At 40.8% G+C, this 19,253-nt stretch overlaps 2 protein-coding genes across 5 annotated transcripts in view; both read left to right on the forward strand.

Moving 5' to 3' along the window:
* Positions 1-7,083, forward strand: part of LOC142949478 (testis-expressed protein 2-like) — a 28,122-nt gene extending 21,039 nt beyond the window's left edge. For 2 of the 3 annotated variants that reach the window (XM_076091137.1, XM_076091136.1), the window contains 5 exons: positions 1,838-1,964; positions 2,857-2,970; positions 3,308-3,517; positions 4,525-4,645; positions 5,146-7,083. In XM_076091137.1, coding sequence (XP_075947252.1) covers positions 1,838-1,964; positions 2,857-2,970; positions 3,308-3,517; positions 4,525-4,645; positions 5,146-5,295 — 722 coding nt within the window. In that variant the 3' untranslated portion in view covers positions 5,296-7,083. The remainder of the gene's footprint in view (positions 1-1,837; positions 1,965-2,856; positions 2,971-3,307; positions 3,518-4,524; positions 4,646-5,145) is intronic. The other variant, XM_076091138.1, reaches the window with a different exon arrangement.
* Positions 7,084-7,837: 754 nt separating this feature from the next.
* Positions 7,838-18,502, forward strand: ccdc40 (coiled-coil domain 40 molecular ruler complex subunit). Of its 2 annotated transcripts, XM_076091143.1 has the most exons (18): positions 7,838-8,259; positions 8,582-8,675; positions 9,255-9,400; positions 9,642-9,725; positions 10,271-10,490; positions 11,154-11,311; positions 11,411-11,533; positions 11,767-11,888; positions 12,667-12,910; positions 13,052-13,234; positions 13,849-14,094; positions 14,212-14,425; positions 14,656-14,825; positions 14,906-14,997; positions 16,072-16,183; positions 17,310-17,504; positions 17,592-17,750; positions 18,065-18,502. In XM_076091143.1, the coding sequence occupies exons 1-18, from the start codon at positions 8,200-8,202 to the stop codon at positions 18,299-18,301; spliced, it is 2,859 nt and encodes a 952-aa protein (XP_075947258.1). In that variant the 5' UTR covers positions 7,838-8,199; the 3' UTR covers positions 18,302-18,502. The 2 variants fall into 2 exon arrangements, with proteins under 2 accessions (XP_075947258.1, XP_075947259.1); XM_076091144.1 differs by lacking the exons at positions 7,838-8,259; positions 8,582-8,675; positions 9,255-9,400 and having other exon boundaries at positions 9,506-9,725; positions 10,237-10,490.
* The last annotated feature ends 751 nt before the right edge of the window (positions 18,503-19,253 follow it).

Consider the following 19,253-nt stretch of genomic DNA (forward strand, 5'->3'; position numbering starts at 1 on the left):
TCAAACACAGTCGGTGTATAAAGGCCATCATTTTGTAAATGTTGTGGATCGGTCATCAGCTTCAATTGCACTTTCATTAAAAAACTGCAATTTGTTTCCAAATCAATCTTAAACATAAAAGTGCTTCATTTTTAGACTATTTCTTGGAAGTGAAAGAAAGCAGGAAAGACATGCTCCAAACAAAAGATAAATGAAGGTATTTGATCCTCTTAGCCTTGTGCATGTTCCTACAGCTCACACCTCAGCAGAAATGAGGAATGAAACATTGACTTTCTCTGCAGTGTGTTTCTATGATCAATAGCATTTTACCTTGAAGTGGTAGTACTAAAACTTTGAGTAGAACCAGTCAGTTTAGTTTCCCTTTGGAGATGTCCACGGGTGTTGCAGTGGCTGTATCCTCCTTTTGTCTCAGGTTCTGCCTTTACCTTGTCTGACCCAGCGCCTTCCTTTGCTGAGTGCAATGGATCAATGAACCTTTCCAGCTGTGTATGTGCACATATCTCCACAAGAAATTGTCTCTGCAGGCCTGTGCAGTTGTGTTCAATGCTTATTTGTGTTTGCACTTACTCTGCATTGAAGGCAATTCTTGGCATTATGTGTAACACACACTCCTAACTCTTCGCTGTACAGCTTTACGCCAATTAAGGAAGCACTTCCTTGTGTCAAGCAGCTTGCACTGAGGCTCTCCTCTTGCCAAACTAACAAACCGCAGTGCCCTGCATAAACCTAGAACCAGCCAGACATGGTGTTATTATCCATCACGCCACCCCATGACAGGCGGGTAAGGCCTACTGGGTTCAGCAGACCCAGCCTGATCACCCTGTGTCTGACTGTCTGACTCTATTTTTCTCTGAGGGCTTCCTCAAACCTTCTCTGAATGTCTTCTGCTTTGATTTCTCCTCCACTTTGTTTGACTCACTCTCACTCTGAATGTTTTTCTTTCTGGCACAACAGACTCATTGCATTATCGCATAATTTGGCACAACCAGCTGGTGTTCGGGCATCACTAGAGCAGTGAGGAGAGGACACCCAGTCTCTGCTGTTTTTCTTCTTTTTGCCTTCCAGTATTACATTTCTTGATCCTATCTGACGACTTGTGGGCCATGTATGCGTTTGTCAGGAAAGCGATTGAAATCTGATTTGAAAAGGACTGGTAGCTGTGCACTAAATGTCGCACCATGTATTTGTACACACTTTGCATTGAATACATGTAGACGCGTCTTAGTTGCAGCAAAGTGCTATGTGTTTTGGTTTAGAATGGCTGTCATCCTCTGACTCACTCACTCCTCACCTCATTCAGATTTCCTGTGTCAATGTTCATACTTTGCTGCCTCCCACTGGTGCAAAGAGAAACCACACCAAATTTCAGGATCGGCTGTGGCTCTCTGTACACAGGAACATGTGATCATGTCTTTCTCGTCGAGGTTTAGGGATCAAGAAAATTAAATCTGCTGTGTTTCCCACTTCTGTAATGAAGGGGGGGGGGGGCTTAGAGGTAGGCAAATCAAGGAGTAAGGGAAAGATGGAGAGATGTAATAGGCAGGGAGAAGGACTGTGGCCTTAGGTGTGCTGTCTGTGTCGAGCAGACTGGCCTTAAAACTACCTTGATTTAACTTGTTAACAGGGTTGGACAACACGATGAGATCAAAACAGATATTTGTCAACAGGTACTTTTTTTACTAATGTAACATGATGATGCTTGTGTGTATCTATAGTAACATGACAGTAAATTCATCTATTTTACTGCATATGTATCACCCAATCTTCCACTTTTACAGTTTCACTTTTTCAAATTTCTCTCACATCAGCATTTCTAATAACCACTGTGTCCCTTTAGGTCTGTGGTTTGACCTGGAGATTTCCTACAGTGGCTCCTTTCTGATGACTCTGGAAACCAAGATGAACCTCATTCGTCTGGGCAAGGAGGGAGAAAGTGTCCGCTTTGGGGAATTTGGCAAAGACGGGTGAGACAGTTAAACACACAGATTTGAGAAAAGCTTCAAGACACTAGACACTAAAAGGTATATGTGTCTCTGTCAGGTGTTTGCCACATTCTGTCTGGCTCTCACTCAGTATTCTATATCTTTGCTGTCTTTCATATCTTCTCCTTTCTTTTCTCTGATATTCTCTCTCTACCTTCTGGATTCCACCTTGTTAATCGGATGTGTTTCTGCTCTTGGTGAGTGCTGCTTGACTTTCAACCATGATCTTTCTGTTCAACTCTCATTCTCTAGTTTTGGGGTTGTCTCATTTCATGTTACCACCCAATTCTTCATCTAATTCAGTATTCATTTTCTCAGTCAGAAACACAGATGAAGGCACTGAACACACTATGTACAACCCCCAAATTCATTCTCGGCAACAAACAGAAAAGGTTCATATTTGTCAGGGTAAATTTGCAAGATCAAACTTTTTCCCTCCCGCTACCAATAGCTATCTGGTATATTGGATTGGTTCATCCATAAAATACAGTGTGCATGCATGTAAAGTATGTACCTCTCAGGGCTAGATTGATTGCCAGGAAATGAGAACTGAGCTCTTTTTTTGCTAGTGCCCAGGAAACAAGTCAAGTTTCAGTTTCACATCAAATGACTCCTGAAAGTATAAAAAAAAAAAAAAATACCTAATCCGGTGGAAACTTACTGAATTATCTCTAAACGGTTATGTTTCCAGAAGTTTAGGTTGTGCACATGGGTCATGTACACTTGTGTCACCTTGTTTACGTACCTCATCTGTTCATTGTTTTGTTGGTACTGTACAATAGAACACAGCATTTGCATGTTTTGCTGCATGCATGCAAATGTGTGTGCATGTGTGCCCACCCTAATCCATTTTTGTTTGTTTATGTGTTTCCAGATACAGGCCACGGACTTACTGCCTGGCTGATAGTGATGAAGAGTCGTCCAGCGCAGGCTCATCCGATGAGGAAGATGCCTCAGATCTCTCAAATGATTCGGCTGGAGCAGAGGGGTGAGATTGAGTTAATATACATTCTCTGTGCTCACTTAATCCAATTCCATAATCACAAAATGATATTACATGTACGTAGTAGTCATTTAAGGAAAAAATGGAGACAAAAGATTTCTTTTTATAAACTTGAGGGAGGTGAAAATACTGAGACTGAGAATGACTTAAATTGGGACAGAAGACATAACTGTCCTCCAACAATATGTTGCCAGGCATGGCTAGGAATTCATCAAAAATATTTAATATCAGTTATCAAAAAATTGTATCATTAGATTTCATTGACGCCCAGCCATACTAAATTCAATATGTGAATTTAACCCTGACCCTTTATTGAATACAGTTTCGTTGGAGGCCACAAACCCAGCAAGATCATGCGCTTCGTGGACAAGATCACCAAGTCCAAATACTTCCAGAAGGCCACAGAAACAGAGTTCATCAAAAAGAAGATGGAGGAAGTGTCTAACACACCGCTCCTGCTTACAGTGGAGGTGCAGGAACTCAGAGGAATGCTGGCTGTCAACATACCGCCTCCACCCACTGACAGGATATGGTACGTAAAGGGAGGGATGTTTTTCTACTAACTCATTTGTGAAATGCTGTTTGTCAGACTGACAAATAATCACACCTTTTCTCAAAGATAGCACTTTCCCACCGAAGGAAAATGACTCTTGCTGATTAAAATGGCTTTCAGGTGACTCTTAATTAGCTGATTTCCTCCCTCGTGTCGACATTTACATAATTGTATTTCTAAAGAGTGGAATAATTCATGTCCAACATACACAGGGAGGGTATCTGTTATCAGAACAAATGAAATTCAGTCTAGTCCACACCTGCATGTTTTATTTGAAAAATTCAATTCTTTGTTTAAAACGTCAATGCCCTCTGCTGGTGGTGACCATACAATTGCATCAATAGACTTTTTCAAAGCAGTCATTTTGACTTGTCATAACAGGAAAAGCAAAGGTGAAACAAATTTCATTAGCAATGACTCATTTCCATCCAGTATCACAGTAAGCAGTGACAACGAGCCAGCATGCACATTACCAGGACCATAGACTGTATACAAGATGTGAACGGAGCCACCGTGATGTCACCAATTGGTTTGTGGTCTACAGTTTTAAAGCCTTAAGATTGCTATTGTAACTGTTGCCATCTTGGTGTTTTGAAGGCTAAAGTAACGACATTTGGACAAGAGGGTGGAGCTGGGGAAGAGCTTTGCCTGGCGGGGCCATGCACTGTGTAGCATAGCAATTGCTGAGTTACAAGCTAACGCCAGTGCTAGCTAGCCAGCTTGGTTAGCAAGGTGAATCCGTAATTCACGTTCACTGTGATATTAATTGGGATGCTAATTTTATCTTGTGAAAAACATACTTAACACAAAATGCCTTAACCTCACCTGATTGAATGCAGTGGTTTCAAATGTTATCAATTACACCTGTGCTTTTCCTGCTAGGACAGGCCAAAATGTGTGCTGTGAAAAATGTCCATTTGTTCATTTGTCATCTCTTACTAATGTTTATAAGGTAATCCTTGAGTGTTTTGACCTTTCTGTTGCAGGTATGGCTTCAGGAAACCGCCTCACCTGGAACTGAAAGCGCGACCTAAACTGGGGGAAAGAGAAGTGACTCTGGCTCACGTTACAGACTGGATCGAGAAAAAACTGGACCAGGAATTCCAGGTATTGATGAACACTACATTTTGATTTTTAGACACTTGAACACCGACGACAGGGTTAGGGATAGAAAAATTTGAAAGTTTGCCAAAGTTGAAGTCGCCATGTGATTCCCTGCATCCATTCCATTGAAATGAATTGCATTTGACCTGAAATGCTGTCATATTTTCAAATTATATTCAACTCCTAGATCAAAGTAGCGTTATTAGTGTAAGGATGGCCTCTGAACGGAAAACCACGGTTTTGTACTGCCGGCTCATGCTACCGTAGTTTTGGGACGAGAGGAGTAAGCAGCGGGGTATTCAGTTGGTTTCAATCTGCAACATCACCACTAGATGCGGCCAAATCCTACGCACTGTCCCTTTTTAAACAGTTGCACATAACCTACTGGTATTTATTATGTGCTCACTATTTGTGGTTCAAATTCTAAGATATCCCATGTGTTACGAATAGTAAAAATTGAAAGACCACCCACTGTCCTTCCATCATTCACTCTCCTCTTTTAGAAAATCTTTGTAATGCCAAACATGGACGATGTATGGTTGACTGTCATGCATTCTGCAATGGACCCACGCACAGCCGGCGGACCCTTAGTTGGCCTCACAGTGGACCCAGAGCCTGCCCCTCCAGAGAAGGACGGCACCAGCCAACCATGAAGATTGTTTACAATATTTCCTGCTTGTGAAGTCTGGGACTGGAGCCAAAGTCAAAATATCAGACGCTAATTCGAATCCATTACCGTAGAGGAAAGCCTATGAATTTAAGAAGAACAAGGCAGAGATGACTGAGGAAACACTAAAGACAAACTGTTGCTTGCTGCCTGAGAAAAAGGTGATTTGACTTTGAAGGATTTATACAACTGTAAGAAACTCTATTGACTAGGGACTGATATGTGAAGAGTCACGTTTGGCTCAGAATTTGGGTTGGTAAAAGTTAATAAGGGGAGTATATAGGGATACATAATTTCTGCTAAGATTCTGCTAAGGCTAGAGAGTGAGATAGAGCCTGGTAGCCCCTTTGTTATAGGAAGTGGAGTTTTACGATATGATAGTATGTTGAAATTAGAAGGATTTCATTTTGAATGATTATGGTGTGATGTTGTCATTTCCATTGATGAGAATGAAAACAACAAAGTGTAAGCAGGTTAAGAAAAGTATATTAGAAAAGCTCAAATACTTGGTAGATTTATTTACCATATAAACATTACACCTTTAAGTGGCTTTATGTCAGCAGTTTTTCATCGGGTGTTGACAGTATTCATTTGTGCTGTGGCCACATCCTGAACACCTCGCTTCATTTGCCAAGACGCCATTTTTTTATGCCAATGATGTCCTTATCCATGTCTATATGGAAATAATGCTCAAGAGCAGTAAACATACGTTATCTAGGAGAAGTGTCATGCACTGTGTAAATTCCATACTAATTACAAATACACATACAAAATAAGTGCAATGATAAAATCGCTATAGTAGGGTCGTGTGTATACTGTAAATATTATATAAAAGCAAATGTCTGAATGAGAGGACCTCTAACATGTCTATTGAATGTATGTGTGGATAGTTTTGGTTCCTATTGTTGTATGACAATAGTGTTTACCCAGTCACATTTTGACTGTGGTATGCAGATTATTGCACAAAATTTTTTTGTTTTCTTATGTACACTATATCATCTTGCATATCTTTTTCCAGATGTGTCATTCAATCGTATAAAGTGGTGTATTTATTTATACATCATTTCTACTTAATTGTGTTAATGCTATTGTTGGAAGTTCATTTAAATGACCAACTTTGATATGTAACAGTGCTTTAAAAAGCCTCTACCAGCTATACTGTATGTACAACAATTTGATGAAGTGAGGGTACGTACTGTATAGTAGAGCATCTATTGCCAAGAATGTAGCCTTATCTGCAGGTTCCCTTTCTGATGTACCTTTTTAACAGTGTCGTAGTTCTAAATATACCAAAGTCCTTTGATTAGGCCTAAAGTGCCAGATTTCTCTCTGCTCAAAGGTACACACCCTGTAGTGATATTGCATTGTGAGGTAATATTTACAAATGCGCTGCAATACCTGCATTAACATTGTTTACAGAAATTCTTACCTTGTTGTCATCTTTTGCTCTCTAAGGATACTAAAGCACTGTAACATGAGATGGATTTGTTTCTGTATGATTGTCTTTCCCTCTATGCTTTGTCAACTTTTTGTTAAGTATTTGTTTTTGAATCACTACACAAGGTGGGTTATTGTTGTATTTTTTTTGTCTACATCTTTGGAATAAACTAAATGAAATAAGATTGTTGAGGATGTATGAAGATAATGTCAGGATTTGTATCTGTGAATTATTAATTACTTTTTGAGATTATGAAATTGTAAGGCCAAATTCAGTGATTAGCCAATGTGTATCTGCCTTATTTATACAGCAAAATAAAAGCAAAAGTCAATGAAAGCCTTTTTTATTTTTTTATTTATTCTTTTCATTCTGAGATGCAAATCTGGATTACTTTGTACTATTACAGAGTCAAAAACTTTTTCTAGTGTGTTAAATGGAAAATACTTCATTAGGCAGCAGAATGGCCCCTGTCAGTGTCATTATCATGCATTGTTGTATTTTGATTACTAATACATACATAATAGTGTTCGGTAGCTAAAGTTATAACAACACATCAAATATAGAAAACACATCATGGGTTTTCTCTTTAAAAAACTGGATTTAGAGTTCCTTATAACTATCTCTGTAATTTGAAAGTGGCACAACGTGGTGTAGTACACTACTTGTGCTTCGTGGGGTAAAGTACTAACTATTTAGACTATAAAACTCTGCCTTCCAGTTCTGTCTTAAATGCTTTTGGAGTTTAGCAAACACTAGGAACCCAAAATCACTTGGTAACGTTGCACTAGATTCAACCAGAAAGGTCAAATGCACACAATTGGCCATTACAATGGAGCTAACGGTAATGCACGCGGGATGATGAGCACTGCTTCTACTCCTCCTACGGATGTTTACGGTTGCCAAGCAACGGTTGCCAGTGCGCTGGTTTATCAGTGATACTGTAAGGTGGTACGTATTGTCAAAATTAAAGGGAAAGTATTGTTTGGATTGTATTCAGATATACGTAGTATTTCTTTCATTTAAGTAGCTACGGTTAACTGTCGACTGTTGTAACTGAGTTACACTTCGAGCGTTAGCTCACGCGACATTGTTTCAAGGTTTGACCGTTAGCTCACGCGACATTGTTTCAAGGTTTGATCGTTGGCTAACTAGCTACAAGTTACCGTTGGGCTACCTTTGGTTAACTTAATGTGAGTTATTCGCTTTGAGGTTTTTCAATTTTTCTGTACCACGTAGATATGGAAGGCGGGTTTTCTACTGTGTTCAAGTGAAAATATAAAACAAAGAAATAGACGTAATACGTTAAGTTGTAACAGTTGGAGAAGAAAAAAAAAATAGCTCGCACAAACAGCTAACATTAGCGTCAGACCTCTTTTTCGTCATCACAGGTCCAATGCAGAGCGCTGAAGGTGAGGAAGGAGGTGAGGGAAGGAAGCTCCAGACAAACTGAGGATGGAAATGACAAAGCAGCAGAGTAGCTACTGTGAGGCGACCGCTCCACCTGCTCAAGCGGTATGATATCTGTCAGGAATAAACAAGAGTCGAGCTATGCTCTAGCGTTTCATTTTTCACTTCTTTATCAACTTATTGTGGAGACATGGGGATATGTATTTCATCTTTTGTCCACAGGTGTGATGTTGCACTTGTAGCCTTTGTTTTTGGGTGCACATAATATAAGTTAACAATGAGATCAAGCCCATTATACTGTACAATGTTAGTCCTATAGGACAGCGATGGCCAGTTCCTGTAAAAGTCTAAAATGTGTCCATGTAATGTGTGTCTAAATCCTCAGTGTCAAAGACCTTTATATGTGCTTTCTATCTGTGGCTCACAGAATCAGCCAGGACCAGAGCCTGAGGACCCGTCCCTCCAGCCTCACCCTGACCACAGTGGTGCAGATGACTACTCACCTGCATCCACACATTCAGGTCTGTCACTTTACCTGTTTGTAAGTTACTATTGAGTCCAAAGCAACACGGTATGACGCAGCAGAGCACTGTTCAATACAATATCATTTATCATCCTGAGGGGAATTAACTTGGCAAGTGAAGCACATAAATCAGTACAATTTACATACAGTAAGTGAGACTGCTCATTAAGGCTGGTTTGTTTAGGATTCCTGAGTCCACAGAACCATCACTATCTTGGAATACATTTTAATTTAATACACAAAACTTTATTGTCCAAGGGCAAGATACTGTGTCGTAACATTACAGTGCCTTCATTAACTTCCTTGTCCCTAAACACATTTGCAATAAAAAAGAATAACAAGGGCGCGAGTGAGTACATGGAGAGAAAAAAACAGAAATAATATTTAGAAGACAGTTGAAGGCGGACAAAAAATAGTTCCAAAAACGTATTTACATGTTATATATTATTGAGCAATATTTATATATGTTCACATGAATTTTTCATTTGGTTAAAGTAATAATCTCAAAGATTTTCATTAAAATAAATGTCTGTAAAAGTTTTAATAAACTTTAAAGAATGTCTTTTCTGTGTTTTAGTGCAAGGAAATGCAGCTCAAGCGCCGTTAACACTTCACCTCTCAAACCTTAACATATCAGAAGACATGGAGGATCGAGAGATGCTGCCGGAGGACGAGGAAGAGGAGAGAGAGGACCACGAGTTAATTGTTCTTGACCCTGAACATGTCTGTTGCTTCTCCTTCAATATTTATTCAATCAGTATTTATTAAATGAATAGATTTTGCCTCATTGCTCCTAAAAGAGAATAATGGTGCCTCAATGGTGTCTCACCTGTGTGTGAATTCAGTACATTGGTACCACTTAAAAGCTAGGTTGTGCTTTCCAATAAATACACAGTGTGCTCACGTGTCACCAGCACGGCCCTCTAAAGCTATGTTAATGTTGTAATATGTAATCTTTTGGCAGCCCCTGGTCAAAAGGCATCAAACTGCTCTCAACATTCAGCTCAGAAAGCAGCTGGAAAGGATCAACCTGGAACTGAACCAAAAGGTTGGCTACTTTTCTGTTACTCCCCCCCCCCCCCCCCCCCCCCCAATACTTCTGGCCCCCTTGCTCGGACCACACCCATCTTCAAACCCAGCCTTTATTTGGATCTCAATTACACACCTGTAAAGGTTGTGACTGCATCTTGTACTGTTGTTACGCTATCGCTGTGACAAAATCTGTGTGCAGGAATATAAACGTCTGGCAAAGTACTCAAAACCTCTTCTGTGGTAGTTCCCGCTACAGTAGGTGTCTTCAGGGTGTAGTTGCTGTCATGACACACTCAACAATAACAAAAAAAACAATGCCAGCATTGCTGTTGCGGCTGGCATTCATAAACACAAACAGGTAAAATTTCCCTAACTTAACATCTATAGGATCGCAATATGTCTAGAAGATGGTGCTGTTGACTTAAAAATGATGGATAATAATAGCCCGATGAAATCACCAAATATCAATAATTGGAGCAAAATGTCTTTGACCCAGAGTGTGTGTGTGTGTGTGTGTGTGACTAAAGGAATCAGAGTCCGTACTCTCTCCCACTGCTTCAGCATGCAATGGTGAAGGCAGATGCTAAACACCAACTGGAGCTAGGTGTTGAGACGTTCAGGGTTCAGGAGAAGCTGGCCAGACTCCGGACCAGACTGGATGACCGTCATCATGCTAAGGCACAGGCTGAAGCCAAACATCAACAGACACAAGATCAGCTGGAGGCAATGAAGAGCCAGCATTCCAGGATTACCAGCCAAAACGACAAAGCCAAAGCCAATGGTGAGACTGATTTGCCATTTGGTCTGAAAAGAGTCGTCAATAGGCATTTGTCTGTGCGGCATTGTTCAGGCACAGAAGTATAGACACACCCAAGAGCATAGAGTTTGAGTCTATTGTAACCTCACTTGCTTTGCTCATGATGGTAACTCAATCTCTGAAAAGGGATACAGCTGCAGAAATTGATTGTCTTTGTAGAAACCATGTGGATGTGGAAACACATGGGTCTGGATTTTGATCTATCATCATTACACTTTTCCTCAGTTCAAAGCTTGATTACATTCTTAAACTATAAAATCTTAAATCAAATTAGGTTTCAGGTTTACATTATTTTTGCTAAAGATTGAGCAGTTAAACCTATTGTTATTTGAATTGAAGCTTCATCCTTGTTATAGCACAGTCCAATTATTTCAGAATCAGAAACAGTTTTATTACCAGGTAGGTTCGCACATACAAGGAATTTGTCTTGGCGATTTGGTGCATAAAAATCAACGGTGCAAAATTCAAGTGACATGATAATAATAGTCAAATTTACAATAGAAAATATGAAATCCTGAAAATACATCTGTTTTTAAAGTGGTAGAGCTGTACAGTTATTGTTTCAGCACCAGTCTCAGTCCATGTGTCCGTTGTGTCCTTGTTGACTCCTGTGTATCTTCTCCATAGTGTCCCAGTTACAAGCGAAGACAGACGACCTGATGCTGCAGCTCGCCTTCACACGAGGAGTCAGTCAAGATCTGCGCTCAAATGTCAAAGCCACGAAGAATGCCAGAAGCAAAGCGAGAGCTGTGAAGAACCAGGCTGAAGATCAGAAGTTGAAGCAGGTGGGCAGACTCCTGCAGATCTTTCAAAGTCTTGACTGTATTAGGAACTATCGTTGATGCATTTACTGTTATTGATTGAAAACACTCCTGTGCCATCAGGATTTATATGTGGAGCGTCTAACAAAGGAGAAGGAGAGGCAGATGCAGCAGATAGCCTTGTATGAGGCCCAGGCCAAAGCTCAAGCAGAGGAGACACAGGCAGCCAAAGAGGCTCACTCTGAGGTAACCATATTATAGCATAAGGTATATAAACTAAAGGATATGAAACGCATCAATGCTGCTGTTAATATTGATATTTCTTACCAAATTTATAAAAATTGGGATGTCATGGTTGAAAATGTCATATTTACTATATAGATATACTATGCATATTCTCATATTCTATGAGTGTTGTTGATGTATATGTATATACACAATATTAGTCACGACACATGTGCATTCATGTGTGTGTGCAGGCTGAGATGGAGATGGAGTCTCTGGTGATAGCGCGTAAACAGCTGCTGCAGCAGTGGAGCAGCTGCCTCGTGGGCATGAGGAAACGAGACGACGCCTTCAGCGCCATGCAAGAGGCCATGCGGTGAGAATGAGGCAAAGGAAAGGCTGAATGTGAATAGGCTACTGATACACTTCAAATGTCCTGATGCATTCCCAACTTGCATGTGAGTAACAACGTGGCCCTACAGGAGACATGATTCATGGACAGCATCGTGGTGTCAGTCTGCAGTGATAGATAGTTGGTTTGCCTCAGCCTCTGCTTTCAAGGCTAAATCAAACACAATGGGCCCCATGCTGCAAACATTCTCTTAAAATGTTTTTATGTTTTCTCTTAATTTTGGGTTTTGAGAAAAGAATAAGAAAAGTCAACTCCAAATGTTTTGGAGCGATGCAGCCAAAAAAATGGTTGTAAGAAGAAGAAACTCAGCAATAGTTAAATATAGAAACTTCAAATCTTACAAACACTTAAAGTAAACATGATTTTAAAGAGTGTCAGTACTGGTGTTACAGGAGAATCAAAAAACATCAGAGAGCAGCCCGTAAGCAAAATCATCCAAGGGTTTCCTTTTGTTGGACAAACAATTTGCGGACTGTGAAAAGAAGTCTTATCTCTTTCAGTATGCTGTCATAAAATGTTCTCTTACCTAAGAGAAGAGCAAAAAATAAGAAAACGTTGATGGATTCCAGAAATCAATGGGTAACAAAATAAGAACAAGTCATGGATACGAACAACAATAAGAGAACATTTGTTCTCATATCACTTCCTGCATGAGGATCAATATTTGTAGGACACACATTATTAACCTGAGATTAAAATGAAATCTGCATTTATTCATTCTTTACTGCTGCCCTTGTATCAGCACCGTTGAGCACCAGGTGATTTTGATGGACAGAGAGATTGAAGATTACAAGAGATCCATCATTGAAGAGCAAGAGCGAAGTGAGACACTAACTATGCAGCTGAAGGGGTCCCAGACGGACGGGGCCACATCCACAAAGCTGATCAGTCAGAAGCAGGCCCAGCAAGAGGCTCTGCAGGCCCACTACAGCACCAGCCTCCGCACTCTGAGGGAGACAGAGCTCACCCTCGCCAGGCTCTCTAAGGTAGCTAGAGGACAAAGTCTCCTCTTTTCAGAGCTCTGCACCTGGTTGTTTTCACAGAGGTGTCTCGTCACAATGTCTTCCTACCTTCTGTTTCCTCCTTCTGAAACCGTTTCGGCTCGCCATTTATTTTCCTGCATCTAGGACATCGGCGCCCACCATGTTGAGGTGAACGATCAGAGGAGGCAGTTGGAGAAAGAGAGCGCTTTGCGTCTGGAGTCGGAGGAAAAGATCATGACCCACATCCAGCAGGAGCTCACCCACAACAACGCTGCCAAGTACTCGCAACGGCTCACCGGCAAGATAGCCACGCTCAAGAAGCAGAAGGTAAAGATGAGAAGTTTATTACTGATGAACTAGATTGGAAGCTGGCAGGGTTAATGATCTCAACTCCGACGTGGACGCTTTCATAAGGACACCAGCCTTATTGTAAAGTGCTCTCATATATAATCACAATATCCTGATTATCCGAGAAAATGGATTTTTAGAAAATGTTGCTATGCACGTTGCCTTTTGATGCGGTGATGCATCATCAAAGGTTGCAGACCCCCGATGGTTTCAGGCCATGGGAAAGCTTAGTAAGAAGTTTGACCATCGTTGAGTCCAAAGGTGCATAACACTCTGATAGCAAAGATCTTTCCACCAAAGTCCCTTTCAAGAAAGTCTTTCCATGTACACATAAGCAATCATGTTTTCATTAACATTATCATATCATTTAATATCTACAGCATATTTTAGATCTTCATTTTCAAACGGGGCTTGTCTTTGTTAAAGGACTTCCACACAGTTAGGGAACTAGCGTGAATGGCAAAGAAGATGCCAAAAATGCAAAAAGTATGCAGTGCTGAAGATAGACAATTGTAATATTACATTTCATGAAATATGCTAAGGATAAAGATATTACATATTTGATCTGCTCGTCGTCTTTTCCTCCCTTTTAGCTCTCTCAGTTGTGGCATTTGGAGAACGATGTAGTGGCGATGGGACTGGAGAGCAGCGAGGTCGGCCAACATCTGGACAGCCTGACACTCACCCAGGAGGGCCTCGATGAGGAGATCGCAAAGTACACCGAGTCACTGACAATCAACCAGGCTAAGAGCTCTTCCTTTGGTACACTCATCGGGCAGAAGCAGGCTACCATCTCCAGATATAACAACAAGATCCATCAAATCGCAGAAAAAACTGGGGTGAGAGCTTTTGGGGGAAGCAGTGAGGCCTGGTTGTCTGTTGTTTATGTGAAATATAAGTTCATCAGAAACTATCTCAACATGCTACCTTTGTGATTTGTGTGTCTCCATTCCCAGACTGAGGACCTGAGTCCTCTGCAAATCAAGATGGCGGCATTAATGACTCAGATCGAAGAGCTGGCAGCGAATATCAAGAGTGACCAGCAGCTCTGGATGAAACGGCAGAGGACTCTAGTAGGACTGAGCCAGGAGATAGAGGCCAACAGCAAGGACATGCTCAAACTGCAGATAGAGTACACTACCATGCAGCAGAAGAAAATAAGCTTGGAGAGTATGTAATGTAGTTATAAAGAAGCATATACATGAACAAATAGGTACACAGGTCCATGTCAGTCAGTCATAGTCAGTTGTCAGGAAATACTGTAGGTTTTCTGTGTATAACAACATCAGTGTGACATCTCTAACTATACCTTTATAGTAAAACAATCCACAGTGTGTGTTGAAAGCTACCCTGTGCACTATTACGTGAGCTGCTATTGAACAAACTCCAAACCCCACCAGGTCAGATTAAAGTAGAGCACCGTGAGGGGACGGAGCTGGACAAGAACGTGAAGATCCTGAAGGGAGACCTGCTGAAGCTCAAGACCCTGCTGAGCATGAACAGAGAGCTCAGCCAGGCGCTACAGCAGCAGCATGCATTGATGGAGGCAGATGGGCTCCACAGTCTTAAGGCACGCCATCGATTGTTTGATTCCTCTTTTCTTCCATTTGTATGAGTAAAGGATAACTAACCGTGATATCATGTGTTTAGGAGGCAGAGCGAGAGGCTATCAAGATGCGTATGAAACATGAGAACACCCAGGAGGAAAAGGAGAGACTCCTCAACACTCTGGTGGAGGCAAAGTCAGTCACGTTTGTTTAAGATGAGTTTATATTTTTACGTCTGTATAGCAAACAGCTTGATGCATTTTATTCCCTTATGTTTTATTGAACAAAAATATATATTCCAACTCTTATGAATCCCTGCTGGCTTCAGGCAAGAGAACATTATGATAGTATACTGTTATGATTACTGCTTAGCAAACAGTAACCTCGAGGGTATTTTAGTATATTCATGAATATCAAGATAATTGTTTTCCAATAATTAATACCTAATATGTATTGGAATGAAATTACTCAGTTAATGACATTTCACATGAGTCTGGTTTTGTAATTTTTCAACTCTATATTAAAGGACTGATTTATTTTAAGTATGGTTGTAGGTTGTGTAGTCAGTGTATTATATATATGTTTATTATATACTATATACCTACAGTAGATGACGGTCAGCACGCCCCCAGTTTGAAGAAGCAGACAGACGTACTGGCACAGGAGCAAAGCAATGTACTGCTGTGGGAGGGGGCAGCAGCAAGACGTCTTTTAGACACCTAAAAGAGAGGCACTCTTAAAAAATCTATTTCAGTTTGGTGTTTTAAAGGGTTACTTCAGATTCACATTAGTCCCACACGAACACAAACTAACTAACTGATTGAGGCAGCGGTAGACCAGCAACTCCTATGTTCTGCGAGGTAAAATAAGTGTTTATGTCTATGTGAGTCTGGTGGCTTTGAGGAGAGCGTAGATAGATATAATGGCTTCAGTTTACCCTTGGAAAGCAGTGAAAATCTTCTAAATGCAGCATACACTTGAAACTGATATCGATTTTTGTAGGTGTGCCTTTCTTCTTGGTGTCCAAAATATGTTTTGCTGCTGCCCCCGTCCACAGCAGTACATTGCTTTGCTTAGCTTCCCTGCTGGTCCTCCTCCCTGCTTTTACAAACTCGGGAACGTGCCGACTGCCATTTCCTGTCGGTAATACACAGAGTATGGATAAGTAGCTCATACAACGCTCATGCACTTAACAAATTCAAACACACATATTGGGTACTGTGTGTGTGTGTGTGTGTGTGTGTGCGTGTGTGTGTGTGTGTGTGGCAGGCGGCAGATTATGTTATGGGAGAAGAAGACCCAGCTTATAAAAGAGACTCGTTCAGCTTTGGACGGGGTGGGAGACGTTCAGATGATGAAGGCTGAGATACACCGTATGGAGGTAAACACATTGCACACAATATAATTATACAAAGAGAAGGTAAACAGACATATTGAGTTGTCCACTGCTGTTTGCCTTTGTATGTGCATATAGGTATTGTACGTACATTAGGGCAGTAACATGTGACGGCTGACTTATTGACAGAGGGGGTATCTTGACCGAAAGAAAAAGGCCCCATGCTTTAGGTGAGACATTTGGATATTATACCACACATGCTACACCTTTCAAACAAAAAAGACTCTCAAAATCTTAGTGTTTTTTTTCTCAATTATGTATCTTGCTAGTTAGTTGCAACAGCAATAGGAACACAGCACACACAGATCAAGTAGCTAAGTTACAGATTGATTACTTCCTGTACTAATGACATGCTTTAGATATAAATCAGCCTGTTTTTGTTGGGTTTGGAAGTGATGAGGAAAGGTATAGAAGAGATGTCAAAATCAATGTCATTACCTAAAAAAAAGAACGTGTAATGGAAATATAATAATTCAACTTTTTAGCCTTTATGGCCCTGGAGGCAGATGATCTGGGGCTTGGGAACTATTGTTCTACACTAGTGCACTGCCCATTTGGGGTGTGGCCATTCGAAAGGAACAGGCCAACCCCTGAGCTCCCAGTATTGCTCGTTGCACCGTTGTCTGAAGGCGTGAGGCCGTTCGGACCCAGAAGTCTCAATAACCGCTCGTTGCTCGTTGACTCCAGGGAAGTGAAGAAGAGTTCGGTTGTAATGTTAGTATTCCATTTTAATCTACAGCACATCTTTTGAATTATGTAATGCTGACAGTAGAATCACAGCAAACATATCAGATATGTTAAAATAAATTCAGCTTTTTCATTATTTTTATTTCATTCATCACCACTGTTTTTAGGACCTTCCTCATCTGAGGTATTAAAATATCTTTATGGTAAAATAGCATCCCAAACAATACCATAGTATGTGGTTTGAATGAAGCAAACATTTAAGGTGAGCAAAAAATGAATCGCTTGGCCTTCTAAGCAACTTAAAAGTTCAAATTAATAAGATATCTTGGCTAATCTTGGTAATGATTGTTATGCTTCTATTCATGTTTTTAACAATGTTTTAATACCTCTGGACTCAGTTCATTAAACGTGCGTGTCTGTGCAGGTGCGACTCAACCAGCTGATGAAGCAGCAGGAGCGACTGTTGAGGGAGAGTGAAGCAACCGTGGCGCGAAGGGAGACCATTGTCTTGCGCAGCGAGGCCATCGCCCACCACTCTGCCCACCGCAGACAAACTAGTAAGGGCGAGCTGAACCGCATCACACAGCGCCTGCAGCGCAAGCTCCGGGACACACAAAAGGTAGGGGACGTGGATCTTTTCCATATCTGCATTACATGCCTGAAGCATGTTGCACAATTGTCTTATATGCAGTATGTACATCTTTAGCATGTGGCAGAGCGTGAGCAGGTGATCGGGGAGCTACAGAAGAGCCAGGAGAGTCTGAGCAACAGGCTCGCACAGCAGAAGCAGCAGCTGATAGAACTCTGCGGCACCAGTTGCATCCTTGATCCTGAATTTGGAAATCTCCAAGACACAAAAGATAGGGTAAGGGGCACATGTACTGCCTTGCAACACATGCTAAATATACTGTAAATGAGCTTTTAAATTTCATAATCTTTGTAGATTACACTGGTGTGTGTGTGTGTGATTTACTCTTCACTGTCTTTAAATCTAATCTAATCTTTATCTAAAATGCTGGTACGTGTGTCAATTCAGAATTGAAACATATATATCACCGGGCCATGTAGACATGGCTGGGGAACTACCGATTTGAGCGTCACACTTTCCACTTACAGAATCCACTCCCACACACCAAGAATACCTGAAATAACTACTCATGGGCTTTCCCCATCCTCTAGAACCTAGTCCACCTAGTTGCTCTACAGGGCCGTGCCAAGAAGCTGCAGGGCGTGTGTGAGGGCAGCTACAAGGCTTCGTCCACCAGCGAATCTGTTGTCGCCGCTCTGCAGAGCCAGATGGAGCGTGTGCACGCCGTCAACACCATCGTGCACCGCGTGTGTGAGGAGTTCCCTCAGCACCAGAGGGCACTGCACAGGCTGTTGCAAGTGCTTGAAGCACGCACACAAGAACCATAGCAGGAGACTTCCTGAGAAGAAAGATTAGATAAGTGACGACCGGAGAAGTATGCAAGCTCATTTTATTTTAATGTTTGCATTATTATATGCTTTATTAATGTTTCCATTCTTATGTTTTAATGTTTGCATTCGTATATGCTTTGAATGAAATACAATAATAATTGAGTGTGATGTGTTAATGTTATAAAATAAAGACTTAATAATACAAATAACTTAATCCTTTTGAGTGCTTTTTTAAATCCAGTTGCCAGTATGGAATCTAACTGATATGTGGTTCATTGGTACTATTTGAATGATAAAAGGTTAGTAACATAAATAAAGGTTGTTTCTAGTGACATTGTCCCAATAATTAATGCAGCAAAGACAAAAATAGAGTAATTTCTTAATCATTCAGTATAATCATGTATTTACTGTAACTCATCCACCTTTTGTTTGTTCAGTTACTGAAAAAAGGGCAAACAGCAGCACGTTTGAGCTCTTCATATCTTGTGCCAGGTCAATGTGATCATATTTCAGATGACGTTATTCCCTTGCCACTTCCTCATTTTGCGATTTAGAACAGTCTTGAGGTCTGTGAGGTTTCACTCCCATTAAAGTCCTTAAAGCATGTCGCCTGCATAATCACATAAACAGCCATGGTTGCTGAAACGGCACCTTTTTCTACAGTATATTGTAGCCAAACAATGTGTGATCTCCATCACATAATTACTTATTTTCTTTTCCTCTACTTTCCTCTTGATTCCAGGTAAAGCTCCCCATGTGCGCAGACATTCCACACAACTACTTAAAATGCACTCTTGTTTTATAAAACAGATTCCTCATGACATACAAACATACTTTATACAATTTGTTATGGTCAAAAAAAGTACCATTTGCTGCATCCTAATTCAATACCACACTAATTCTAAGTAGGTCTTGTAGTACCCCGTCTGGAGATGTGGCTAAATTAAGT

Source organism: Anarhichas minor, unplaced genomic scaffold (genome assembly GCF_050575085.1).
Source record: "Anarhichas minor isolate MPS153535 unplaced genomic scaffold, ASM5057508v1 ptg000014l, whole genome shotgun sequence".
NCBI lineage: Eukaryota > Metazoa > Chordata > Actinopteri > Perciformes > Anarhichadidae > Anarhichas > Anarhichas minor.

Coding starts and splice junctions, on each gene's coding strand:
- ccdc40 (XM_076091143.1), top strand. CDS start 8,200: ATGGAAATGACAAAGCAGCAGAGTAGCTACTGTGAGGCGACCGCTCCA. Junction 12,911..13,051: donor CCCTCGCCAGGCTCTCTAAG/GTAGCTAGAGGA, acceptor TCCTGCATCTAG/GACATCGGCGCCCACCATGT. Junction 14,426..14,655: donor GAAGAAAATAAGCTTGGAGA/GTATGTAATGTA, acceptor AAACCCCACCAG/GTCAGATTAAAGTAGAGCAC.